Source organism: Monodon monoceros, unplaced genomic scaffold (genome assembly GCF_005190385.1).
Source record: "Monodon monoceros isolate NGI ecotype Baffin Bay Population unplaced genomic scaffold, NGI_Narwhal_1 Super_Scaffold_9, whole genome shotgun sequence".
Taxonomy (NCBI): Eukaryota; Metazoa; Chordata; class Mammalia; order Artiodactyla; family Monodontidae; genus Monodon; species Monodon monoceros.
In genome coordinates this window covers 37,214,910-37,236,129 of record NW_021703786.1, presented here as the reverse complement: position 1 = coordinate 37,236,129, position 21,220 = coordinate 37,214,910, and the positions used below count along the sequence as shown (strand labels likewise).

The 21,220-nt window shown below is 37.0% G+C and overlaps 1 protein-coding gene across 7 annotated transcripts in view; it reads left to right on the top strand.

Annotated features, from left to right (window-relative positions):
• HELZ (helicase with zinc finger) overlaps positions 1-21,220 on the top strand; it is a 154,707-nt gene that overhangs the window by 70,290 nt on the left and 63,197 nt on the right. For all 7 annotated transcript variants that reach the window (XM_029211012.1, XM_029211017.1, XM_029211018.1 and 4 more), the window contains 6 exons: positions 4,802-4,980; positions 7,840-7,958; positions 9,334-9,479; positions 10,773-10,920; positions 14,040-14,223; positions 15,362-15,590. In XM_029211012.1, the coding sequence (XP_029066845.1) occupies positions 4,802-4,980; positions 7,840-7,958; positions 9,334-9,479; positions 10,773-10,920; positions 14,040-14,223; positions 15,362-15,590 (1,005 nt within the window). The remainder of the gene's footprint in view (positions 1-4,801; positions 4,981-7,839; positions 7,959-9,333; positions 9,480-10,772; positions 10,921-14,039; positions 14,224-15,361; positions 15,591-21,220) is intronic.

The window sequence follows — 21,220 nt, the reverse complement described above, 5'->3', positions numbered from 1 at the left end:
ATATGTCATGCCCTATGTTGTTCAAATACAATTATTGTTTAAAAATTAATTTCTAACCACACTTTTGAATCATAATTCACTAACTTTTTCTTTCTAGTTGAGCTTAGGCATGGAAAAATGAGGTTACGCTATTTAATTCTTTAATAACCATAAGCAAAGCCATTCGAATGATTTTGCAATTGCATTAAAAAGAACAAAAGAGAAAAAAGTGGCATGGCCCGTTAACACAGGTTTTTATGCCGTACTCTGTTTCTACTCTGAAGACAAATTAGAGAAGAAATAAGTATTTTAAGTAGAACTCAGTTTTATTTGATAAGAAAATATCACATGTATATAGTCACTATAAATGAAAATGTGATATTTACCAATGGATAAATTCATCGAAAACTAGTTTGCTTCAGATTCTAATCTTTTTTAGCCCCTAAGTGAAATTGAGTTAGCTAGTAGCATTTTTGCTGTGAGTGTTCTTACTTCAGTGTCGATAAGATGTTTTATTGTTGGTAGAGCTTGTGTGTGTGCTTATGTTTGTGTATGTATGTTATGTAGGAACTGTGACAATCTCATTTATCATTGTACTTGGCTTGGAAACAGTGGAGTGAAGACCCCTCAAAGCTTGGTTGACCTAGCATAGGTCATTTGGCATTTGGGGCAGGAGAGCTGTGGTTGATGAACACTGAACTCCGTTATTTGGCTAGCATTATGTTTAGCTTTTCCCATGTAAAATTATTGTTTGGGTGTTACAATCCAACATGTAGTGCATCTAAACATGTAGGATAAGAAGTTATGTTCCAGTAGGGTCTATGTATAGTTGTAGTGGCCCAAATACAGAAACTTGCCCTCTAGCAGAAAATATTTGAATTTATTTAAATACAAATTTCATGTTATTTCATTTAATAAGTGGAATAAAATAAGAAAAGACTTGGGCCTTTATGTGGCGCTGTATTTTCGCCATAGTTTTTCTGTTCAGGAAAGATGTTAACTTGTGAATGTATTTCCTAGGAGGGTTAATACATTGAAATGTTAGGATTTATTAGCACCATCTATTATATTAACTGAGATTAATTTATAATTTTCCTAATGGACAACAAATATGAGTGGTATGGGAGATGCAGTAGAGAAAATTAGAATGGCCGAGCACTCTGGGGAGATCAGCTTTATGTGAATTGTCCCAGAACGCAGGGGAAAGAACACAAGAGGGTCCTAAGTGTCCGCATGTGACCTTGAAGACTTGTTGTCTCTGTGGAATAAGAGTGATGATGACAAGTTTACCTTCCCACACTGTAGCTTAGAGTGGGCCCTAGTAAACGTGACAAAGTAGGAAAATAGCCATAAACATTAAATAGTTAAAACAGTAAATATGTTTAAATATGCACACTTGTCGTTAAAATGTATAAAATTCTATTAGTTGCCAGGAGTTGAGCTTAAATTATTTTGGGATGGAGGTTTTAGAATCCATTTTAATTATATTTAGTTTCAGTTTTTACTTCTTACTTTATTAGAATTAGAAGATTTTAAAATGGAATAGAGAGGAAAACATAGTTTCTGTGTATGCTTCTGAAAATCAGTAGCTGATTCTGGCAGAGCTATCACTTATTAGATTAAGGCTATCTATGGAGGAAGTGTACATTTACTGTTTTCTGGACAAATAGAAGGTATATGTTATTTTATAAAGATCTTTAAATAAATAAATAAGGTCTTTCCGATTCTGTAGTATCTTATGTAATAATATTTTGGGGGTGTTCATTGCATATGAATTCAATACATGAATAAAATTTCAGTGAATTAAAGTGATATATTACCAGACAGTCTTCTGTTTTAAATTTCAGTATAATTCATGTGGGGTATGTGGACCGTTTATTTCTAGAAATATGTAAATTACTTAGTTGGTGTCACCTTTTATACCATGGACTTGAAAGTGTCAGTTCTCCAATTTTGAAAAATGTTGTTGGATGTGTTTTAAGTAATCTTATAGACAGTGTCTACCTTAAATGTTGCACAAGATGGAAGTACTGAGAAAATATTTAAGTCTTTTTTAAGTCAGCACTAGACTATTATATTTTTAAGGAAATGGGCCTAATGATCAAACTTTGTATTCTTACTAACTTCATCTTGAGTTAGCTTTCCAAGGTAACTACAAAAAGTCAGTAATGAGGCTTAGAACTTCAATTTCTATTTTTTCTTTGAGAAAGCAGCAGTGCCTGGAGTTAGATTTGATAAGTAATTTGGAAAATGAATTTTTCAATTTTATAATGAAATGTTCATTTAAGAAAATATGGGAAAGCATGAAGAATCAAAATTATCTATAACCTTACCAGTCAGAGATAACTACTACTAACATTTTACAGTTTAATTTCTAGTCATTTATATGCTTAAATACGCACACGTAAGTTAATATTAATGGAATCATAATTTGTAAATACTTTTTCAGATAATTTGTAAAATGAGATTTTTCATATATTTAAAAGTAAATTCTGCTTTGCTGATTTGATTAAATATTTTTTTATTAAAACCTAAAACATGTTTAAGATTTTTACATCTTTTAGGAGTGGTGTTGGTTACTTTCACAGTCCTTCCTATCATAGTAATGCTTTTAAAATACATTACTTTCCTCTATTACAATTTATTTATAAGTTAGGGACATTTATTAAATGCTTTTTTTTTGCTTTGCTTTGCTTAAAAAAAGACAATAACCAGTTTTAATTGTTTCATGGAGGGTTAGAACACATTGTAGAAGATCATGAGGTTAGTGTTTGTGCATATGACATTTGAGCTGCCTTTGAAACGCTCTAGAGGAGACAGATGTCAAATAAATAGTTGGATATGCATCTTGGAGCTCAGAGGTGAGGCCTTGGCTGGAGAGAGAAGAATGTGTGAGTCATCAGGGTATTGGTGGTAATTGAAGCCATGGGCCTGGGATGAGATTGTCAGGTGAGAGGACAGAGCTTGATGAGAGCACTAAAGGCTAAGCCTTGAGGAACCAGCTTAGAGAGGTGGAAGGAAAGCAGGGAGCGGTTGAGTTATGGCAGCCGAGGGAGAGAATATTTCAAGGAGGGAGCAACCACAGAGCTGGATGCTGCTAATAAGTAACTTGATGGGCCCGGAAAATGTCCAAACGATTTAGTGACACGGAAGTTTATGTCCCTTGATTGGACCCTCACAGTCTCCTAAGTTCTTTGCTGCTTCACTGATTGCTGCTTCCCAGTCTCCTTTCCTGTGTCCCTCCATTCCCCAGCCTCTACATGTGGAAGTGGTCCATCAGCCATTCTTCCAACTAGTTTCCTTTTTATCTACACTTACTCTCCAGGTGAGCTCTTCTAGTCTCAGGGTTTAAGTATGATCTCAGTTGTATATTTCTTGTCTTAGGCATTCTTTTGAACTCCACACTTATAAATACCTCTGCTTACTGGATATCTCTACTTGGATGTCTACTACTAAATATGTCCAAAACTGAATTCTCAGTTCCCACCCCAAATTTGTTCCTCCCTATCACCACTACTGCCACTCATCCAGTTTCAAAGCCATGGAACATCCTTTCTCTTAAATTCCACATCTAGTATATCAGTAAATTCTGTCAGCATTACTCTCAAAATATGCAGTGATCTGACCATTTTCACATCTCTACTGTTACCACCCCGGTTCAAGCTATCATTTTTTCTTGTCTGGATCCTTACAGCGGCCTCCTTATGGGTCTCCTTGATATTGCCCCCTCCCCCTGCCTCTCTCCCAGTCCCTGGTGTGATGGAGCAGCTGGTACTGGTTTGTGAGAGCCAATCATGTGCATATCTTCCCAAGTTCATGTGAAATTGGCCATGATAGTAGGTTTTATACCCCAGAAACCAGCTAACACTGCAGATCAGGTCACCCCCCACCCCCCCGAAGGCTGATTGTTCAACATTTACCACCACACCACTGTCCAGCCCTCTTCCTGCCTCCAAAACTGTGTATTCTGTCCAAAGAAACAGAGGGGTCCTTCAACAACCTAAGGCGTGTCTCATGACATGTGCCCTGTTACAACTCTCTGATGGCTTTCCATTGAAATCAGAATAAATCCAAAGTCTTTATGAAAGTTTGCAAGCCATGTGACTTGCCTCTGTGCTGGACCATAGTAGATACCCAGCAGATCTTTGTGATGTGGGTGGGTTAGGGATGGGGGGAGGTGGGTGGGTGGATGGATGAGTTGTTTCTGTACCATCTTAGTAATCTGTTGTATGAGTCCTATTTCTGTTTTTCTTTTGCAATTAATAGACGAGATGCTCTTTCTTAAGATTTTTCTGATGGTCCAGAATTTAAATTTATTTTTAAATTTCCAGAACTTTAGATAGAGGTCTATTTAAATATAGGTATAAGAATATATTCTAAAGTGAAATGCAAGTAACTTTTAAATTTCTCTTGTAAGTATGCAATTCACTATATTTTATTAGCATAGATAATTAAAATCTAAGTATATTTTTGTAAGAATATTCTAGGAAAAAAAATAATTCCCAAATGGGAATGTTTTGAAGTAAAAAAACGAATGCTTATGAAACTCTGTGTGTCATTCTGTTGTAAGATTATTCTGAACACTTAAAAATAATTAGATATTTATCTTACCATAGTGTATATACTTTCTGCTTGATTCATTTTTTGGTGGGGGGAGTTACAGTTGTATGTTAAATTCTAATCCAGTAGTGTTAACAGTTACCAGACTTATTTGCTAATTTCCAGGTATTGTAGTCTTAACATCATAATGTCGATATTTTGATAATCAGGTACTGGTAAGATGTTAATAAGTATAAATTGGAAATGTTATCTTCTTTTATAGGGTATACTTCAGAAATCGCTGGGTAAAGACTGTCCACCCAGTTGTGCATCAGTACTGTTTGATCTCAAGCGCACATTCCACCTTTCAGATGCCACAGAAAGAAGATATTCTTAAACACCGAGTGGTGGTTGTTACATTGAATACTTCCCAGTACCTCTGTCAGTTGGACCTTGAACCTGGTATGCTGACTCAAGACACAGAGGGGGTGCCTGAATGCACAGGGCTCTGCATTCAGTTTAGATCAGGGGTTGGCCTGTGGGCCGTAGCTGGCCTACTGTCTGTTTTTATAAATCAAGTGTTATTGGATGGAACACAATCATGCCCATTTATTTACCTGTATTTTCTATGGATTCTTTTGTGCTACAGCAGCTGAGTCGAGTAGTTGCAACAGAGATTGTATGGTCAAAAAAACCTAAAATGTGTACTGTTTGGCCCTTCACATACACAAAATTTATCAACCCCTAGTTTAGACATTTTAGTGACTGCTACTCTGTTTGTTCTCTAATTGATCAGATGGTGTTTACTTACTATTGATCATGTGAAAAATTCAAATTTGGACAGTGTTGGTCTTTTTACAATTTTCTCAAGTTTTTAATTTTAAAATAGTTTTCCATTAATACAGTGTAGAGACAACAATCATGATAGGTTTTTTTATGACATACTATTAAGATTATTTAAGTACAGGAACTATGTAAAATCAAACTAATATTATACAAAGTACAGACAGATGGTGACAAGAAGTTCTGATAAATATGGCAGAACTTAACCATCAAAGTGTGGTGTCACTTTAAGGTAGTTGCTTTGGAAGAATATTCATTTATTACCGCTTTATTATAATTGTTGACATTGGTCAGCGCTTTTTTGCTCTCTCCTTTTGGAATTGCTTTCAGAGCCAGTGACAAATTCTTTTAAGTCTCTGGAAGGTAGACAGTTCTCTTCACCTTGTATTCCTGGCACTTGGCCCAGGGTATAGACACCTGGAGGCCCTTGATAAACCTCTGTTTATCTTAAAGAATGAACAGTGGCCAAAGTTTCTTTTTGAGGGTAGAGTTAATTTTAGAAAAGCTTCAAAATCTTTCTGAGGCATATCTGGTAAATAAGGTAGGTTATCAAACTGAGCAATACCATTAGGGGTTGAAAAAAAAAAAGAGAGAGACGTGCCTCTCATGTAATGAGACTTATTTTTCTTGTGCACGCAGCTCATAGCTGGCTGGTGAGGGCAGTTACAAAAGCAGAGTTTCAAAAATGTTTTGAACAGTGGCTGCATCCATTGGAATGAGTTATATTTCCTCTCAACTGACTTCTTTGATGGAACAACACTTATTTGCAATGTAAATTTTGGTATGTTTATTTAACAATCAGTCTCATTACTTCATGATTATACTCTGCATATTTGCCACGTAAATTAAATACCCAAGCCTCCTGAACAGTATAGTTTTGAGGAAGAGTAAAGAATGGCTTTGAAGAGCAAGAGTGTAGAACATTTATTGCAAGTCAACGATCTGCTTTGTTTTAGGCATTGTTTATACTTTATTTAATTCTCATATCAACTCTGTGGAGGGTTATTTTACAGCTAAGACAACCAAGGCTCAGGCTAAATCAGTTTGACTAATTCAGGTTTCTTTTACTAGCTTAAGCAACAGTATAACAATTTCATGATTTATTCAGTTCCTGATTTAAGCCTAGTTCTATTTAATTAAAATGTTATCTAATGAAAACAGATTTTTTTCACTAGTCTCAGTTTTTTCCAGTTTGATCCTATAATTATATAGTCATCTTCCTTAATTAGTCTTGTAGAACAAAAAGCACAAATTCTCCTCAACAGGGAGAAAAATGCATGTGTCCAAATCATGCTTGGGCCACTGTCATTAAATAGACAACAGTTATTGATACTTGTACTGTCAACACAGCCATTTGTTTGAATGGACCGTGATGATGGTGGTGGCGGTTATTACTGCCAGTCAGTAAGGTTTAGAAAGTTCCCAACCTAGAAACAAGTTGCATTAGGAAGTTGTATAAACAGATTGTTTGGAACTTGTTGCTATCCATAGAAATAGAGGTTAGGTTCTTGGGCCAACTCACAGGAGGCTAATTAATCTAGAGAGTTACAACTGGTCAGAGAAGCTACTTTGTGTTCTTTGCTGTGCTAGTAAAAACAGGGCCCCCCTCTCTCTACCTCAGTGAGCTAGCCATAGGGGGCAACATTTACTTCTACACATTGAGACAGCAAGGTTTTTCTTCTGTCTCCTCTTTTAGGGGCAAAGAGGCTTTTCCTCCTTTCTGTACACAGATTCCTGTGCCTCAGTGTGAGTGGCAGCAGTAACCCAGACGTGGGCGTTTACATCTGGGGGATATTTGATAATGTACATTTTTGATACTTGTGTCACTTTTGTTTTTTTCTTTTTCAGACTGGTGATAGTTTTACAGCCAGGATAGGGTCTTAGGCTAAAACATTGTATATAATCTGTACGCACACATGCACGCACACACACACACTAAACCTAAATAATCAAAATAGTGAATTTGCTAACAGATAACCTTTGTTTTTGGTCAAAGTTAGATTATCACTTTCTCCTTTATATTAGATTTTGGGTATGATTTTCTTTAATGTCTAATGTATGTGTTTAAGCTAAAGTTACTTATAAACTACCATTGTTTTATTTTTGGTGTTTTAGCAAATAAATAGTGAAAGGATTTTGGGCCTATCACTGTTTTGTTGCCAGCTTTTCTTTGTGGTGAAAAGCTGCTATCTTGTACTTTTAAAGTCTTTTTTATGTGTCCTGATTTAACTGTTAGTCTTGGGGCCATTAGTACCAGATGCCATTTACATATCTATTGTTGAGTAAAATAGTTATTCCTTTCAACTTCTATTTTTAAATAATGATTTAAATATATGATCTTCTAAATTGAGGACTGGCATTAAAAGTACTCACAGCTCTTAAATCAGGACACTAAACTCTTTCCTTAAAAGAAAGACACTACAACTCCTTTTATCACTGCTGTAATATGCGGTCCTGTGTTTATACTGTACTTCGCAGGGTTTTTTACGCACGTTCTATTAGATGAGGCTGCCCAGGCCATGGAGTGTGAAACCATTATGCCCCTAGCATTAGCAACTAAGGACACGCGGGTTGTCCTGGCTGGTGACCACATGCAGGTGAGTGCCCTCTGAGTCACAGTGGTGAAAGAAACTTCTGTTATATTTTGATGTTTAATATTTTGTTTTCTAAAACAGCCTATGAAATTGTGCCATGCATGTCAGTTTAAGTACTTTAAATATCTCTGTACTAATAGTGGAAAATGTTGGTGTTTCTGAAGGAAAATTGCTACCCCACCCCACCCCACTTTTTTTCCTTCTTTGGATAGAGAGTGGAATGAATGGGTCTATCAGTGTTCTAATTGTCATGTTTATTAATTTGAAGTTCCGTTCTCTGTAGTATGAATATTTGATTCTTACTTTTCTTTATCAAATAAATTTAAATTATCCTTCTTACGATTCCCCAGTTCCTGTCCCCAACATTTGTTTTCCTGAAGGGTTAATTTTTCATTATCATGGGAAACAAAGTGCCTAATTAAAAATAATAGCCAAAATCTCAAAGAACTTGTCTGGTCTTAATACCGATGTATGAAAGAAAATTACAGTTTTTCTATTAAAATATCAGTTTTGCAAAGTTTCAGTTTGAGGTTCTTTCTGTTTTGTCACAGTTGGTTGAGATTGAACCTACACAGTGTTGTAGCTATCCATTTAGGAAAGAGTTGAAGGTAGAGGGACAAGTTCTGTTTTCGTTTCTTTGCCAGAAATTTAATTTTGTTCTTAGCATCAAAGTTATAATCAAGGATGGCTCCTTACACTTTACGAGATAAAGATGGCTTTTTTGCTAATTAATAAAAATAAGTGTTTTAGTCATAGGCGGTGTATCCTGCTAGCTCACTGTTTAAAATAGTTGCTTAATTTTAGTGAGACAGTTGATTGACTCCCCCAATGATGCAGTGGGTTGCATCCCTAAAATTACTAAGGTAGTAGCTATTTATTATTAAGTTGGAAGAGTCTTTTTTTTTTTTTTTTTTTGCGGTACGCAGGCCTCTCACTGTTGTGGCCTCTCCCGTTGCGGAGCACAGGCTCCGGACGCCCAGACGCGCAGGCTCAGCGGCCATGGCTCATGGGCCCAGCCGCTCCGCGGCATGTGGGATCTTCCCGGACAGGGGCACGAACCCGTGTCCCCTGCATCGGCAGGCGGACTCAACCACTGCGCCACCAGGGAAGCCCGGAAGAGTCCTTTATTAACCTATGCGTAGAAACTCTAGGTTAGTGTTGGCATGCTGAAACGAAAAGTTAGACAATTTAGCCTCATTCTATATAGTAGTAAAATTGTTCCTAGAAAAATATGTTTGACTCTGCTTATTCCAGCATTCAGCATGTTGAGGTTTAGTACATCAGAAGTTTCAGCATGGTGGATTTTTTTAAAAGTATGTTAAAAAAAATACTACTTGTATATTTAGTTAAATTCTCTCCATGTGTCTCTCTGTTACAGCTCAGCCCTTTTGTTTACAGTGAGTTTGCCAGGGAAAGAAACCTTCACGTTTCACTGCTTGACCGGCTCTATGAGCATTACCCTGCCGAGTTTCCCTGCAGGATCCTCCTCTGTGAGAACTACCGCTCCCACGAAGCTATCATCAAGTAGGTGTGAGCTGCCCCTCTGTCACACTTTGTGTGGTCTGGTGGAAGGGGACTCAAAACAGCACTGTTCCTAGGGACAGATTATTCCCAGCAGAGTTACATGGTGTCCCTAGTGTTGCAAATTATGTTTAATTTTATGTCTGTGAAAGTATACTTCAAAAGTCAGCTGTAATTTATTATAGTAGGGCAGTTCTGGAAACAAAAACTTTAGGTTCTACTAGCTATAAACATATTTTTCTGTGACTAAATATATAATGTATATGTAAAACTACATGATGTAATAAACAAATATGTTGACAAGCCACATAATGGTTTGCGTATGTGTGTCTGGCTGTGTTATACAAGGAGTCTATTTTAAAAGAAAGGAAGGATGGGAGGGAGGAAGGAAAGAAAACCATGAAACTTAGTAATAAAGTTTTAAAAGGTCTCTATTAAATATAGTATGCATCTATACAAGTAAAAGTAGCACAAATGGTAGCCCAGTGAATAGTCACAAACCAAACGTACCCCTCAACCGGCATCCAGACCAAAAAACAGAATGTTTCCAGCACCCTGGGAAGCCCCTTTGTGCTGCATTCCTGTCACTGTCACCACCAAAATCTTAGGATTTTTTCAAGTTTAGTATAATTTAATAATAATGATTATGGCGGTCATGTGAAACTAATTTTTAGGTTTCTCTGAAAGCAGTAGGAGAGATATAAAAATAAGTTTAGGTTTAAATATGGCTTTTATCAATATCTCAAAATGTGATTCCTCTTTTATTGTTGCCAGTCATTTGCTACAGTCAGTGATGAATCGAGTACTACGTAGTATCTTCATTAGTAGAGTATTCATTTTACAGTTGAAGACTGGAATACCCTTCAATTGTGTGTATTGTTTCAGTGTCTATAGATCTTTGTGTTTGCATAAGTATATGATCCACATAAATAAAAATATACATTTAAAAAATTTTAGTACAGAAAACCATAACAGCTAGCAAATTTCCTCATGAAACAAGAGTTTCATCTAGTACTGAACTGTCGTCATTTCTTCCTTTTCTTTCTATGTTCTGGCTTCATGCCTTCCCCAGATCAATTCATTTATTAGTGGTATACCAGGAGCCCACTGTGTTTTCATTGCTGTGGCTAATTTTGGTGAAAATCTTGGCATCATGGGTATTAGATGTTTGGATTAAAATTAATCATGGGCATAAAGCAACGTGAGATTTGACTGGTAATTTTTTCTTATGGGTAAAATTAATTTTGATGATAGGTTACTTTTTATTTATATATTTATTTCGGTCTTTTTCTGCAGTTACACCTCTGAGCTCTTCTATGAGGGCAAACTGATGGCCAGTGGAAAGCAGCCAGCACACAAGGATTTCTACCCACTAACCTTCTTTACAGCACGAGGGGAAGATGTACAAGAGAAAAATAGCACAGCTTTTTATAATAATGCAGAGGTACCTTAGTCATTTTTGCAAATTGTTGACATTTTTGCAGTCATATATATAGTCTGGTCTTATTAAGCATTTATTTAAAATTTTGGGTTGATATTTTATTGTGTGTTGACTTCATTTACATGAAAATAGTATGGAAGTTTATTCTTTCTTGTGTAACATTGATTTGTTAAGATGAATCTGCCATGGGAAACAAAAACTTTGATTTACATTTTGTCTTATGCCAAAATACAGAACCTCATGCAAAAGAAGCCATCTAAAATGGACTGTGGTCACAATTTATAGTGCACACTCAATGAGGCATCATTTTACATGAGTAAAAAGACTTGACTTGTGGAATCCTGTGCTCCAGGGGGTCACACAGACCCACATGACGATGGTGCTAACCCATTATGTGCTGCAACTTGTGTGGTTCTCTCACAGTTTCTGACTTTTTAAGTTTTTAAGTTCAGAGAAAATGTGGGGAGTATGAGGGGTCAGATCAGGTAGCAGACAAACACCTGTGATGTCTTTAGGGGCCAGCGGGCCAGAGAGCCTGAGATTTGGTTCTGGCTGTCACAAGGGAGTGGAGTTCTGGAAACCCAGGGGAGGATGTGTACATCGTTGGTCATTAGAAGAATGATTCGTGATATGTGATCTCCATCTCCCTTTCTTCCCTTGAATCCCGTGATTTACTCATTTTATTTACAAAAAAAAATGCCATTTATTAGGTAATAGTAATTCATCTTTCCATTAAAAAATTGGTCAGAGGCCTGTAGTTAGAAGTCAGTACAAGAAAATTGACAGTACCTACTTGATAAACCCCTAGCCAAAAGTAAAGAAACTTGACATTTTAATTAGTCTGTGCCAATTAATTTTAGGAAAAGGTAAACTTTTCTTTACCTGTTTGAAATATTGACAAATAACTCTAGGGTTTCCTTTATCACTTTTGCACTCAGGTTGGAAACTGCTGGCTGGAAAATCAGTTAAGAAGAGAAAGGAAAATAAATATACTATTATACTGTCTTTTATAATTAACCATGTAATTACCTTTAGTAGTATGCTTTGTTTGTGTGAATTCAAATTACTGTCTGGTGTCACTTGCTTTCAGCCTGATGAATTTCTCTTAGTGTTTCTTTTAGGGCAGGTCTGCTAGTAAAGAATTCTTTCAGTTTTTGTTTTTTTCTGGGAATGTCTTTATTTTGCCTTCATTTTTGAAAAGTAGTTTTGCTGGATATTAGATTATTGAGTTATTTCTTTCAGCACACTGAAATATGCTTTCCTACTGCTTTATTGCCCTCATTGTTTCTGATGAGCAGTCATCTGTTAATCTTACTAGAGTTCTTTGTAAGTGATGAGTTGTTTTTCTGTTGCTGTTATCAAGATTTTGTTTTTGTCTGTGACTTCTACCGTGTTGACTATGGTACGAGCAAAGGAGACTGCTTGCTTCACCCACTGTCCCACGCAGGCCCTCCCTGTGCAGCAGGAGATGGGGAAGGGGAATAGGTGCCACCCAGGTGCTGCCAGCTGCTCATGGCCTCCTGCTGCACCTTGCTGGGGAAAACGAGATCTCTGATGTGCATCCACTGCTGTAACCGCCTGGAGTAGCTCTTTCACCCCAGGGAGCTGGAGCAGGTGGGAGCTGCCCCTCGGCTGCTGAGACAGTCCAGTAAGACAGGGGGCTGCGGGAGAGCGGGGCAGTCCCAGCCTTCCACTCTTCTTCCCGACTTTCTGTAGATTTTGTTGAAACAATGCTTCTCAGCTTCTTGGCAGCTCTTTGATCAGTCTCCAGAGACTTTGAATGATTATCTGTTGGCCTTGACCAGCTTCATAGATGTCTATCTGGGAGAGGGCTTTCCCCAAGCTCCTCATACCATTCCAAGCCTGTGTATTTTGACTACAGTTTTATGCTGCCTACTATATAAGGGGTAACAGAGGGACGAAGTGGAGAACTGGTTATGTGTTGCTTGTTCCTTATGGGTGAGAGCGCCATGTTTTCAATCCAGTTGACTCATCGGAATCCTTGGACGGTCTGGGTAGTTGTTTCACTTGCTGTTATTTCATTATAACAACAGGATGACTAGAGTCTATTCCTCTGTCATTCATTGAATTTATATGTGGAAGTGGGAACTGCATCCTGGCCATTAATCCTCGAGTTCTTAAAAGGAATAAAACTATCAAATTTTTGTATATTTACTATTATAAATTTAAGTAGATATTAACTAACAAATAGTAAATAAATAATGTATTTAAAAGACATTAAAATTTTCTCTTTCCTCTCTCTGCCCCTGGACTCTTGCCTGACCCTCTATTGAGCTTGCCTTATAATACGTATTTTAAATCAGGAATCTGTTTTCTAACTGTACAGTAATCTCTTCACAGGCAAGGAGCGTGTTTTAGTAACCATTTTGTCCCCTACTGTGCCAAGCATCAACACTATTTGTTTGATGAATTCATCGAATCAAAGTAGATTAAACTACACTAAAAGTTCTACTCTAATTCACTAAGTGGGGTCCAGAAAATCCAGATGGTAAAATACGGGCTTACTTCACTGCAAGGTTAATGACAGGGCGTGGGCAGAGTTGTACCATGAGAAGGTAGTGAACTCTGAGAGTCTGTCCTGAGGTCCAGATTTGCCCCAGTCCCAGCTGCGGTTTGCTGCCAGCTGTTGGCTGTTCTGTCTACTTATATCCACGGGGAGAGGAGGAAGGGTAGCCCTCGCACTGCTGAGACGTTGGCGGCGCTGACTCTAGGGCTCTCCTAATGGGTTTCATCGGCCTGAGCTACAGAGTGGACTGAGAAATACTGGGAACGTGGGGTTGCCAGTCCCACGCGCCTCTCTCTAAACAGGAACCCGAACCTGTCCCCATTTGTGAAGGGGCGCCAGGTAAGGGGTGGGGCCAATGGCCAGTTACATCGTCTCCGATTTTCACGTTTTCACTGGGTGCACTATTGTAGAGATTTACTGCTTGAAATGTAAACAAAAATGTGTTCACATCAGCAAAGCATTATTCCTGGTTTGAGGTGGTTTTAAAACGACATTTGCTAAAATGGAATCCTTTGTACATCGATTTCAGTTACCATATTCTTTTCTCCAAGCACTTGTATAACTTTAATATGTATACATGTACGTTTGTTTAAAGGTCTTTGAAGTGGTGGAACGTGTGGAAGAGTTAAGAAGGAAGTGGCCAGTAGCGTGGGGGAAGTTAGATGACGGCAGTATTGGTGTGGTGACTCCGTATGCCGACCAGGTGTTCAGGATACGCGCTGAACTTCGAAAAAAGAGATTATCTGATGTTAACGTCGAAAGGGTGCTAAATGTTCAAGGTAGCTATTAATGGAAATGAATTAAGTTATTCAAATGGTTAGATCTTAAAGTGTGTGCACATTTGATTTTTAGTTTTCAAGATCTCTTTTCTGGACAAGCAATTATGTATTCATTTCATACCAAGTTCTTTAATGCCAAATTTGGCAATTCAAGGTCGAGCTCACTTACATGTTCGTTAAATTTCTATATCCAAATAAAAGAAGTATCAACAAATGGATTTCCTCCATGACTGTAACTGCAAATATCTGTATGCTGTAGTTGCAATCGCATACAACACCTATTGTTATAATGTATCTGAGAACTAATTTGTTTATAAAGATTTTTAAAAACTTGTACCTGTCAAGCAGATTTTTAAAGGCATAGCTTGTTCTTCATCTAGACTTTCCTAAGTGAATAAAGCAACTCTTTTAAATTTTCATGTAATTAGTTGCTATGAAATTTGTGCATTTAAGTAAGTGAAGCAACACTATAATGTGAGTGCCAGAAAAGCCCAGTACAATCTGAGGTTTCATGGTAATATACGATAATAAGAGTAATACAATTTCTAGATTATGGGGGAAAAAAATAGCTCCAGTACCATGCATTCAGATCACACAGAATTGGGGTGTGCATTTTAGAAAGAATATTACTAACAAACTAGGAAGTGTCCAGAGACGACCTAGCATAGTTAGTGGTCTAGAAACTGCCCTGTGGAGTCAGAAATGGTTGAAGGAACTAGGATTGTTTGGCCTGGAGAAGAGAGAACGAAGAATTGACACTAGAACTGTATTCGCATCTGTGGAGACTTGTCACAGAATGAGGGAAGAGATGTGTCGATGTAAGAAAGAACATGTACGGACTCGTCTCTCTCTAGGCTTCCTTATGGAGTCAGTGCTTTTGGGTGTGTTTCCAGAAGTAGAGTTGCTGCATCGTATGTTAGTTCTGTGTTTAATTTTTTGAGGAACTGCCATGGTATTTTCTATAGTGTTTTACATACTGTTTTATATTTCCACCTATGGTGAACAAGAGTTCCAGTTTCTCCACATCCTCATCAACACCTCTTATTTAGCAATAAGATTTAAAAAATGAAATGCTTTTATTATATCAATGGTTCAGAATAACAGGCCTCTTATTTTTAATTTTTTTTTTTTTTTACAGGAAAGCAATTCAGAGTTTTGTTTCTTAGCACAGTACGTACAAGACATACTTGTAAACATAAACAGACACCAATTAAAAAGAAAGAGCAACTGCTGGAAGATTCCACAGAGGACTTAGATTACGGTTTTTTATCTAACTATAAGCTTCTCAATACTGCCATCACAAGAGCACAGTCCCTGGTTGCCGTGGTGGGTGATCCCATTGCTCTGTGCTCTATTGGAAGATGCAGGTAATTATGTGTTAGTGTTTGAGACATTAAAGGGGGAAATGTAGAGTAATTTGCATCCCTATGCACATATTTATATGACCTCCTGGCTAATTAAAATCAAGTTTAGTCTTAACTAATACCCAGTGGGAACACAAAAATATATTGCTTTGAGCCTATTCATTATGTATATGAAATTGTGTGTTCATTGAATCAATCATCATTCATAAGATGTTTCCTGAGTGCCTACTGTATTCTAAGTACTCTTCTAGCCACTGAGGATACATCAGTGAACAAAACACAAAAATCTCTGCCTTTGTGGGGCTTAACATTTTATTGGGGAGGAGAGGAACACCGACAGTAAGCAAAATAAAAACACTGTAGTATTTTATGTGGTAAGTTCAGTGGAAGAAATAGAACGTCAAGGGGCATTAGAAGTGATGGGGTAGGGTGGGCGGTTTGTGATCTCACATGGTGTTTGTGGTCAGAGAAGGCCTCACTGAGAAGCTGACTCTGGAGTTGAGGGTATGAGCTACGCAGGCTCCAGGGGTAAGAGTGCTCCAGGACAAGGCACTGACCAGTACGAGGGTCCTGAAGGTGGTTTTGTGTGTGTGCGTTATCTTTGATGGAGACTGAATTTCATACCCATACTCCCCTCTTTTTTCCTTCATTATTGTTTTAGCTTGTTTTTGATGAGTTTCCTTCTCATTTTCTCTCAAGGCTTCTCAATGCAAATCTTTGTGTCTGGTTAATCCAGAGGATCTTAAAATTAGGGGGTTAAAAAGGGTTGTTACTTATATTTGGGAAGAACTGTTAGTATTCCTTAGATTGTAGCCATAAGGAATGTTAAAATATCAACATAAATAAAAAACTTCTCCTTGTACACTTACGATTTATACTAGTTAATAGGACTTCTAATTGTATGAAGCCAGTAATATAAGACTTGGCCTACGCAGTGTTGAAAAACTATGTTACAAAAAAAGTTGAACAGAAATTTAGAATATCCTTTATGAAAAAGAAAGAAATGCACGAGGGATTACTTAAAATTTTTTAAGTATTCTAGTACCTGTCAGAGTGAGTTCAGAAAAGTAGAAAGAGGTGCCGATGGTCTCAAATACACCTTGGGTAGTTATTTCTTCGTGGTATGTTAGAGTAGACAAAGTTGTTAGGAAGTGGCCCGTTTAAACCAAGTTTTCTGTTGCAATATAGATATAGCAGCATTTTATTATCTGTTTTCCTGTCTCAGCAGGAAAAAAGTATTCTCTGGCAAAGGAAACAATTTGGGACCTTTAAGAATAAGCTGCATACATTAGAGTTTAAGATTCCAAAAGAAGTTAATGTACTTTATAGGGGAAAGCCATTAATCACGTAGAGTTTAATTTATGGTTACATTCTGAAGAATAACCTTTTATTTTTAAGGAAGTAAAACTTGAATGGTCCATGATTTGTTTATATATAGCTAAACAGTTCTATTGTAAAATATCTTTAATTTCTTGTTTTAAAAATAGATTTCCATTAATTTTTAGCCACTAATGACAAAAAGTTGGGGAAGGAACTATATTAATTCCAAGATACCAATGAATAAAACTAAGTCTATTAATTTGGCTTCCTTCCTGAGAAGTTCACTTTAGTTACTTTACTATTCATTGCAAATATATTTGGTTAGAATATTGCTGTGGTAGTTTACCATTTTTGTTTATATTTATCATTTGATAAATGTGAGAACACATACAGTTTGATTAGAATTTTATTAGATTAACACTTGTAAAGTAGGCTGACATGCATTAAAAGCAACTAGAAACTGTTGTGGGAATAAATAGGTATAACAGTAGTCTTAAGTGACATTACTTTTGGACATTCTTTATAAATAACCCCAAACGTTTACCAACATGCATATTTTTTAAAATCATTACCCCTTTCCACAGAGGTATATTATACTGTGAATTACATGAGATCAGCATTTTTCACCCCTTCTCTGACATAAGTCGTTATTTTCTCAGAGCAAATAGGTGAATGATTCTTCCTGAGGCCATGCTATCAGAATGATCCAGGGCTAATTTTTAACTTGAAGCCAGGCCTACAGGTTGCTTATTTCTTAACTACTCAGCTGGAGTGTGTCAAGGCCCTCAAATTAATTTATAAGCTAAGTAAAATATTTTCAGAGACTTCAATACATTGTATAGGGAGAGAAAATCATGTGACCCATAGCTGAATGGGAATGCTGATAATCTGTTATTTGGACAATTTAATCCGCTCTAACCCAGGAGCTGATAGTTGAGGCTGTGGATATTTATGCTTTACTCTTTCCAGTTTCATTAGAAATTAAATTAATCTCATAATACAGGTAAACCTGGAGGACATAACGTGATTCTTAGGTACTATACTAATGAAGGCGTGAATTCTTTGTATCAATAGTTTGAGTTAATCAGGATGTCTCTCTCCCTTGCTCATTTGATATTTATAAAAAACTAATATGATATTTCCAAATATTGATCAAGTTTTCAAGGAATGATTACTGTGTTTACTATACCAGTTTAGAAGGCAACCAGTTGTATAATCTTTTTTGTTGTAAAGGATTTTTAAACAATTTTTCTGTTAACCCTAAATGAATGGAGGGAACTTTCCCTTCTCCCACTTGACAAACAAACAAATATTAATGTAGTAGCTGCTGTTTATTGACAGCTTTCTCTGTGCCAGGTGCTAGGTCAAGTGCTTTGTACACTTTGCCTCGTTCAGTCATCCTAATAACCCGGTAATGTGCGTATTTTATTTGCATTTTAAATGGGCAGCCTGATGTAGAGTTTAAATTACTGCCCAGGACCACATAGCTACTAAATGTCTCACTCAAACAAATGTCAGATTGACCTCACTGGGTTACCCTGCCTTTCCGAGGAAGCGAGGCGTGCGCGTGGATAAATCTACACTGAGTGAGGAGAGGTGATGGGGGAGGGGGGGCGGGGCGCGTTCATGCGTTTTTCCAAACCAGAGAGTTTGGAAGAGATCTCTCTTTGAACCGAATTTCTTCATTAGCGAATTCCACCTGCTCAGTGAGATATAAACCTATTTCACACGTGTAGAGGTGTGTGTATGTGCACACACACCCTCTTTCTCTATGACCTGAGGACACCAAGTGATTTTTCAATGTTTTATCAGCCATCCTAGAAGCAAGGTTAGCATGAAAATGAAAGCAGACTTTGGGTTCATGCAGTGATTGAACGTAAGGTTTTGTCTTCTGAAAGTAACACTTACATTCACAACGTAGAGACACACTTGGGTTTTCTAACCAACATTACTAGAAAAAAAATTAACATGTTAACATTTTAAGGGAGGCGCTGAGAATTGGTGAAGCCTTTAACTAATCATAGTGGTGAATTCTTCAGTCTGAGTGTTGTTGAAATTCTCTAGTGATCTTCCAGTTATGTGTTCTGAAATGCCTCATAATGCCATGTGTAGTATTTCATTAAAGAATTGAGTTCAAGGACAGTTTGAAAGAGCCTTCACAAAGAGAGAAGAAAGGAATATTTTTGCCTTTAAGAATTTTTGAAGGAAAGAATACATTTCTCTGAAAGTTTAAAAGTGAGAAATAAAAGTCTTCTTAGTGATAAAGTATAATAATAATAATAACACTGTTGGTGCCCTGTTTTACACATGAGGAAACTGAGGTATGAAGAGAGGTTAAATAACTTCCCCAATGCTACAGGGCTGCTGAATGACAGAGCCATGACTGAAGCCCAGGCAGCCTAGTTCTAGAATCCACGTGCTTGACCATTTTGCTATTCCCTTAGGCTATCAAAAGACAAGTGAGATTTAAGATGGAAATTCCAGGTTGCTTTTGGAATTAGTTGAACTTGATTAGCTTCTAGCAAGTGTTTAGTGTTGCTTCTGAAACGGTTCCTTTAACTCAAAGGCTGTTTCCTTGAGATCCCTGGGATCTTGTAGATGAAAACTGTCACCAAGCTACCAGCTTCTTGTGACGTGTGAGGTTGTTTAAAGGTTCTACTTAACTCGATGTTACTTCAGCGCAGTTGAGGTAAGTAAGAGCGTATAGGGACAGGGTATGGAGCTTGAAATAGAGCAAGTTCTAGCATTTTAGTTATGTAAGCTGGAAATGAAAATATGTTATAATAAATAAAAATTAAAAACTGGGCTGTAGTAAAGTCAATCCATTCTCTCCTCATTTTGCTGTGTCTTGAAGTTCACACGAATATAAAATGCCACTCTATGAAATTATTACTTTATCAATTAGACCAAAAAAACTTCCTTTTTAATACAGGATGTAGTAGAATTGTATTGATAAATATTAATACAGTTGAATATTTTGGGGTTCTTTATCAAAAGGGTAGGAAAGTTTTTGGATTTTATATCCTGAGTGCTATGTTGAAGATAGTCTTTCCTTAGCTGTCAGACTATGAGAAAAAAAATTTGATTCCTATGGAAAGGTTCTTAAGAATAAAAATAAAGGGCAGCTTTCAGTGTGCATTTCTTAGCAACACACACTTCCTGTAGCTGAATGAGTGTCTTGTTAGCCTTTATGTCTTATTGTTGGAAATACATATTTAATATTTTATAGCATTTTTACCTTTCCTATTGTTGACATGGAGGCCTGAAATTTTTTCTGGACCCATTTCTTAAACTCATCTTTAAAAAATTAGAGAAGATGGTAGAAAGCATATGTAAGAGAAACATAGTTTGAAATGAAAATCTGCAAAGTTTTATGAATGTATTAATAACTCCATTCCCATTCATATACTAACTTTTATAATATAAACCTTTTTATTTATGCTTCTTGAAGCCATCTTGATTACCTGCTGTCCACCTGGACACAAGGATACCAACTTGGAAGAAACCATATCGCATATCTTTTATAGCATAATAAAACATTATTTGAACCTAATACCAAAGATAGGTATGCATATTTATAATAGTCATTCAAAATCCTAAAACTTTTTATATGTTATCTTTTGTAATATATAATATTTTTAATATTTGGAGATCAATTTTCAAAACTTCAGGAGCAACAGTGTACAACTGGATTAATTTTGAATGTATTTTTCTCCTTTAGTATTTATTAATTTGATTAGGAGGTAAATAATCATCATGAAAATTAGCATTCCAGGGCTTCCCTGGTGGCGCAGTGGTTAAGAATCCACCTGCCAATGCAGGGGACACGGGTTCGAGCCCTGGTCCAGGAAGATCCCACATGCCGCGGAGCAAATAAGTCCGTGCGCCACAACTGCTGAGCCTGCGCTCTAGAGCCCGCGAGCCACAACTACTGAAGCCCACGTGCCTAGAGCCCGTGCTCCGCAACAAGAGAAGCCACCGCAGTGAGAAGCCCGCGCACCGCAACGAGAGAAAGCCCACGAGCAGCAACAAAGACCCCGTGCACCCAAAAATAAATAAATAAATTTATTTAAAAAAAAAAATTAACATTCCAACTTCCTGTGTTTTTCATAATTTAATTCTTTTAACTTAGTCAATTAATGTTATGAGCTTTGCTGTGACAAGCGTCAGTTAATTAAAAGAAAAATATAGGAATAACTGGTTAATTCTTAAGTTCCTTATGAGAATTATTTACTTTGTGGTTCAGATTTATGTCTGAATTGGCTTTTCTTAGTCACCCACCCAGCACGAGGCTACTTTGGCCCCATAATTCA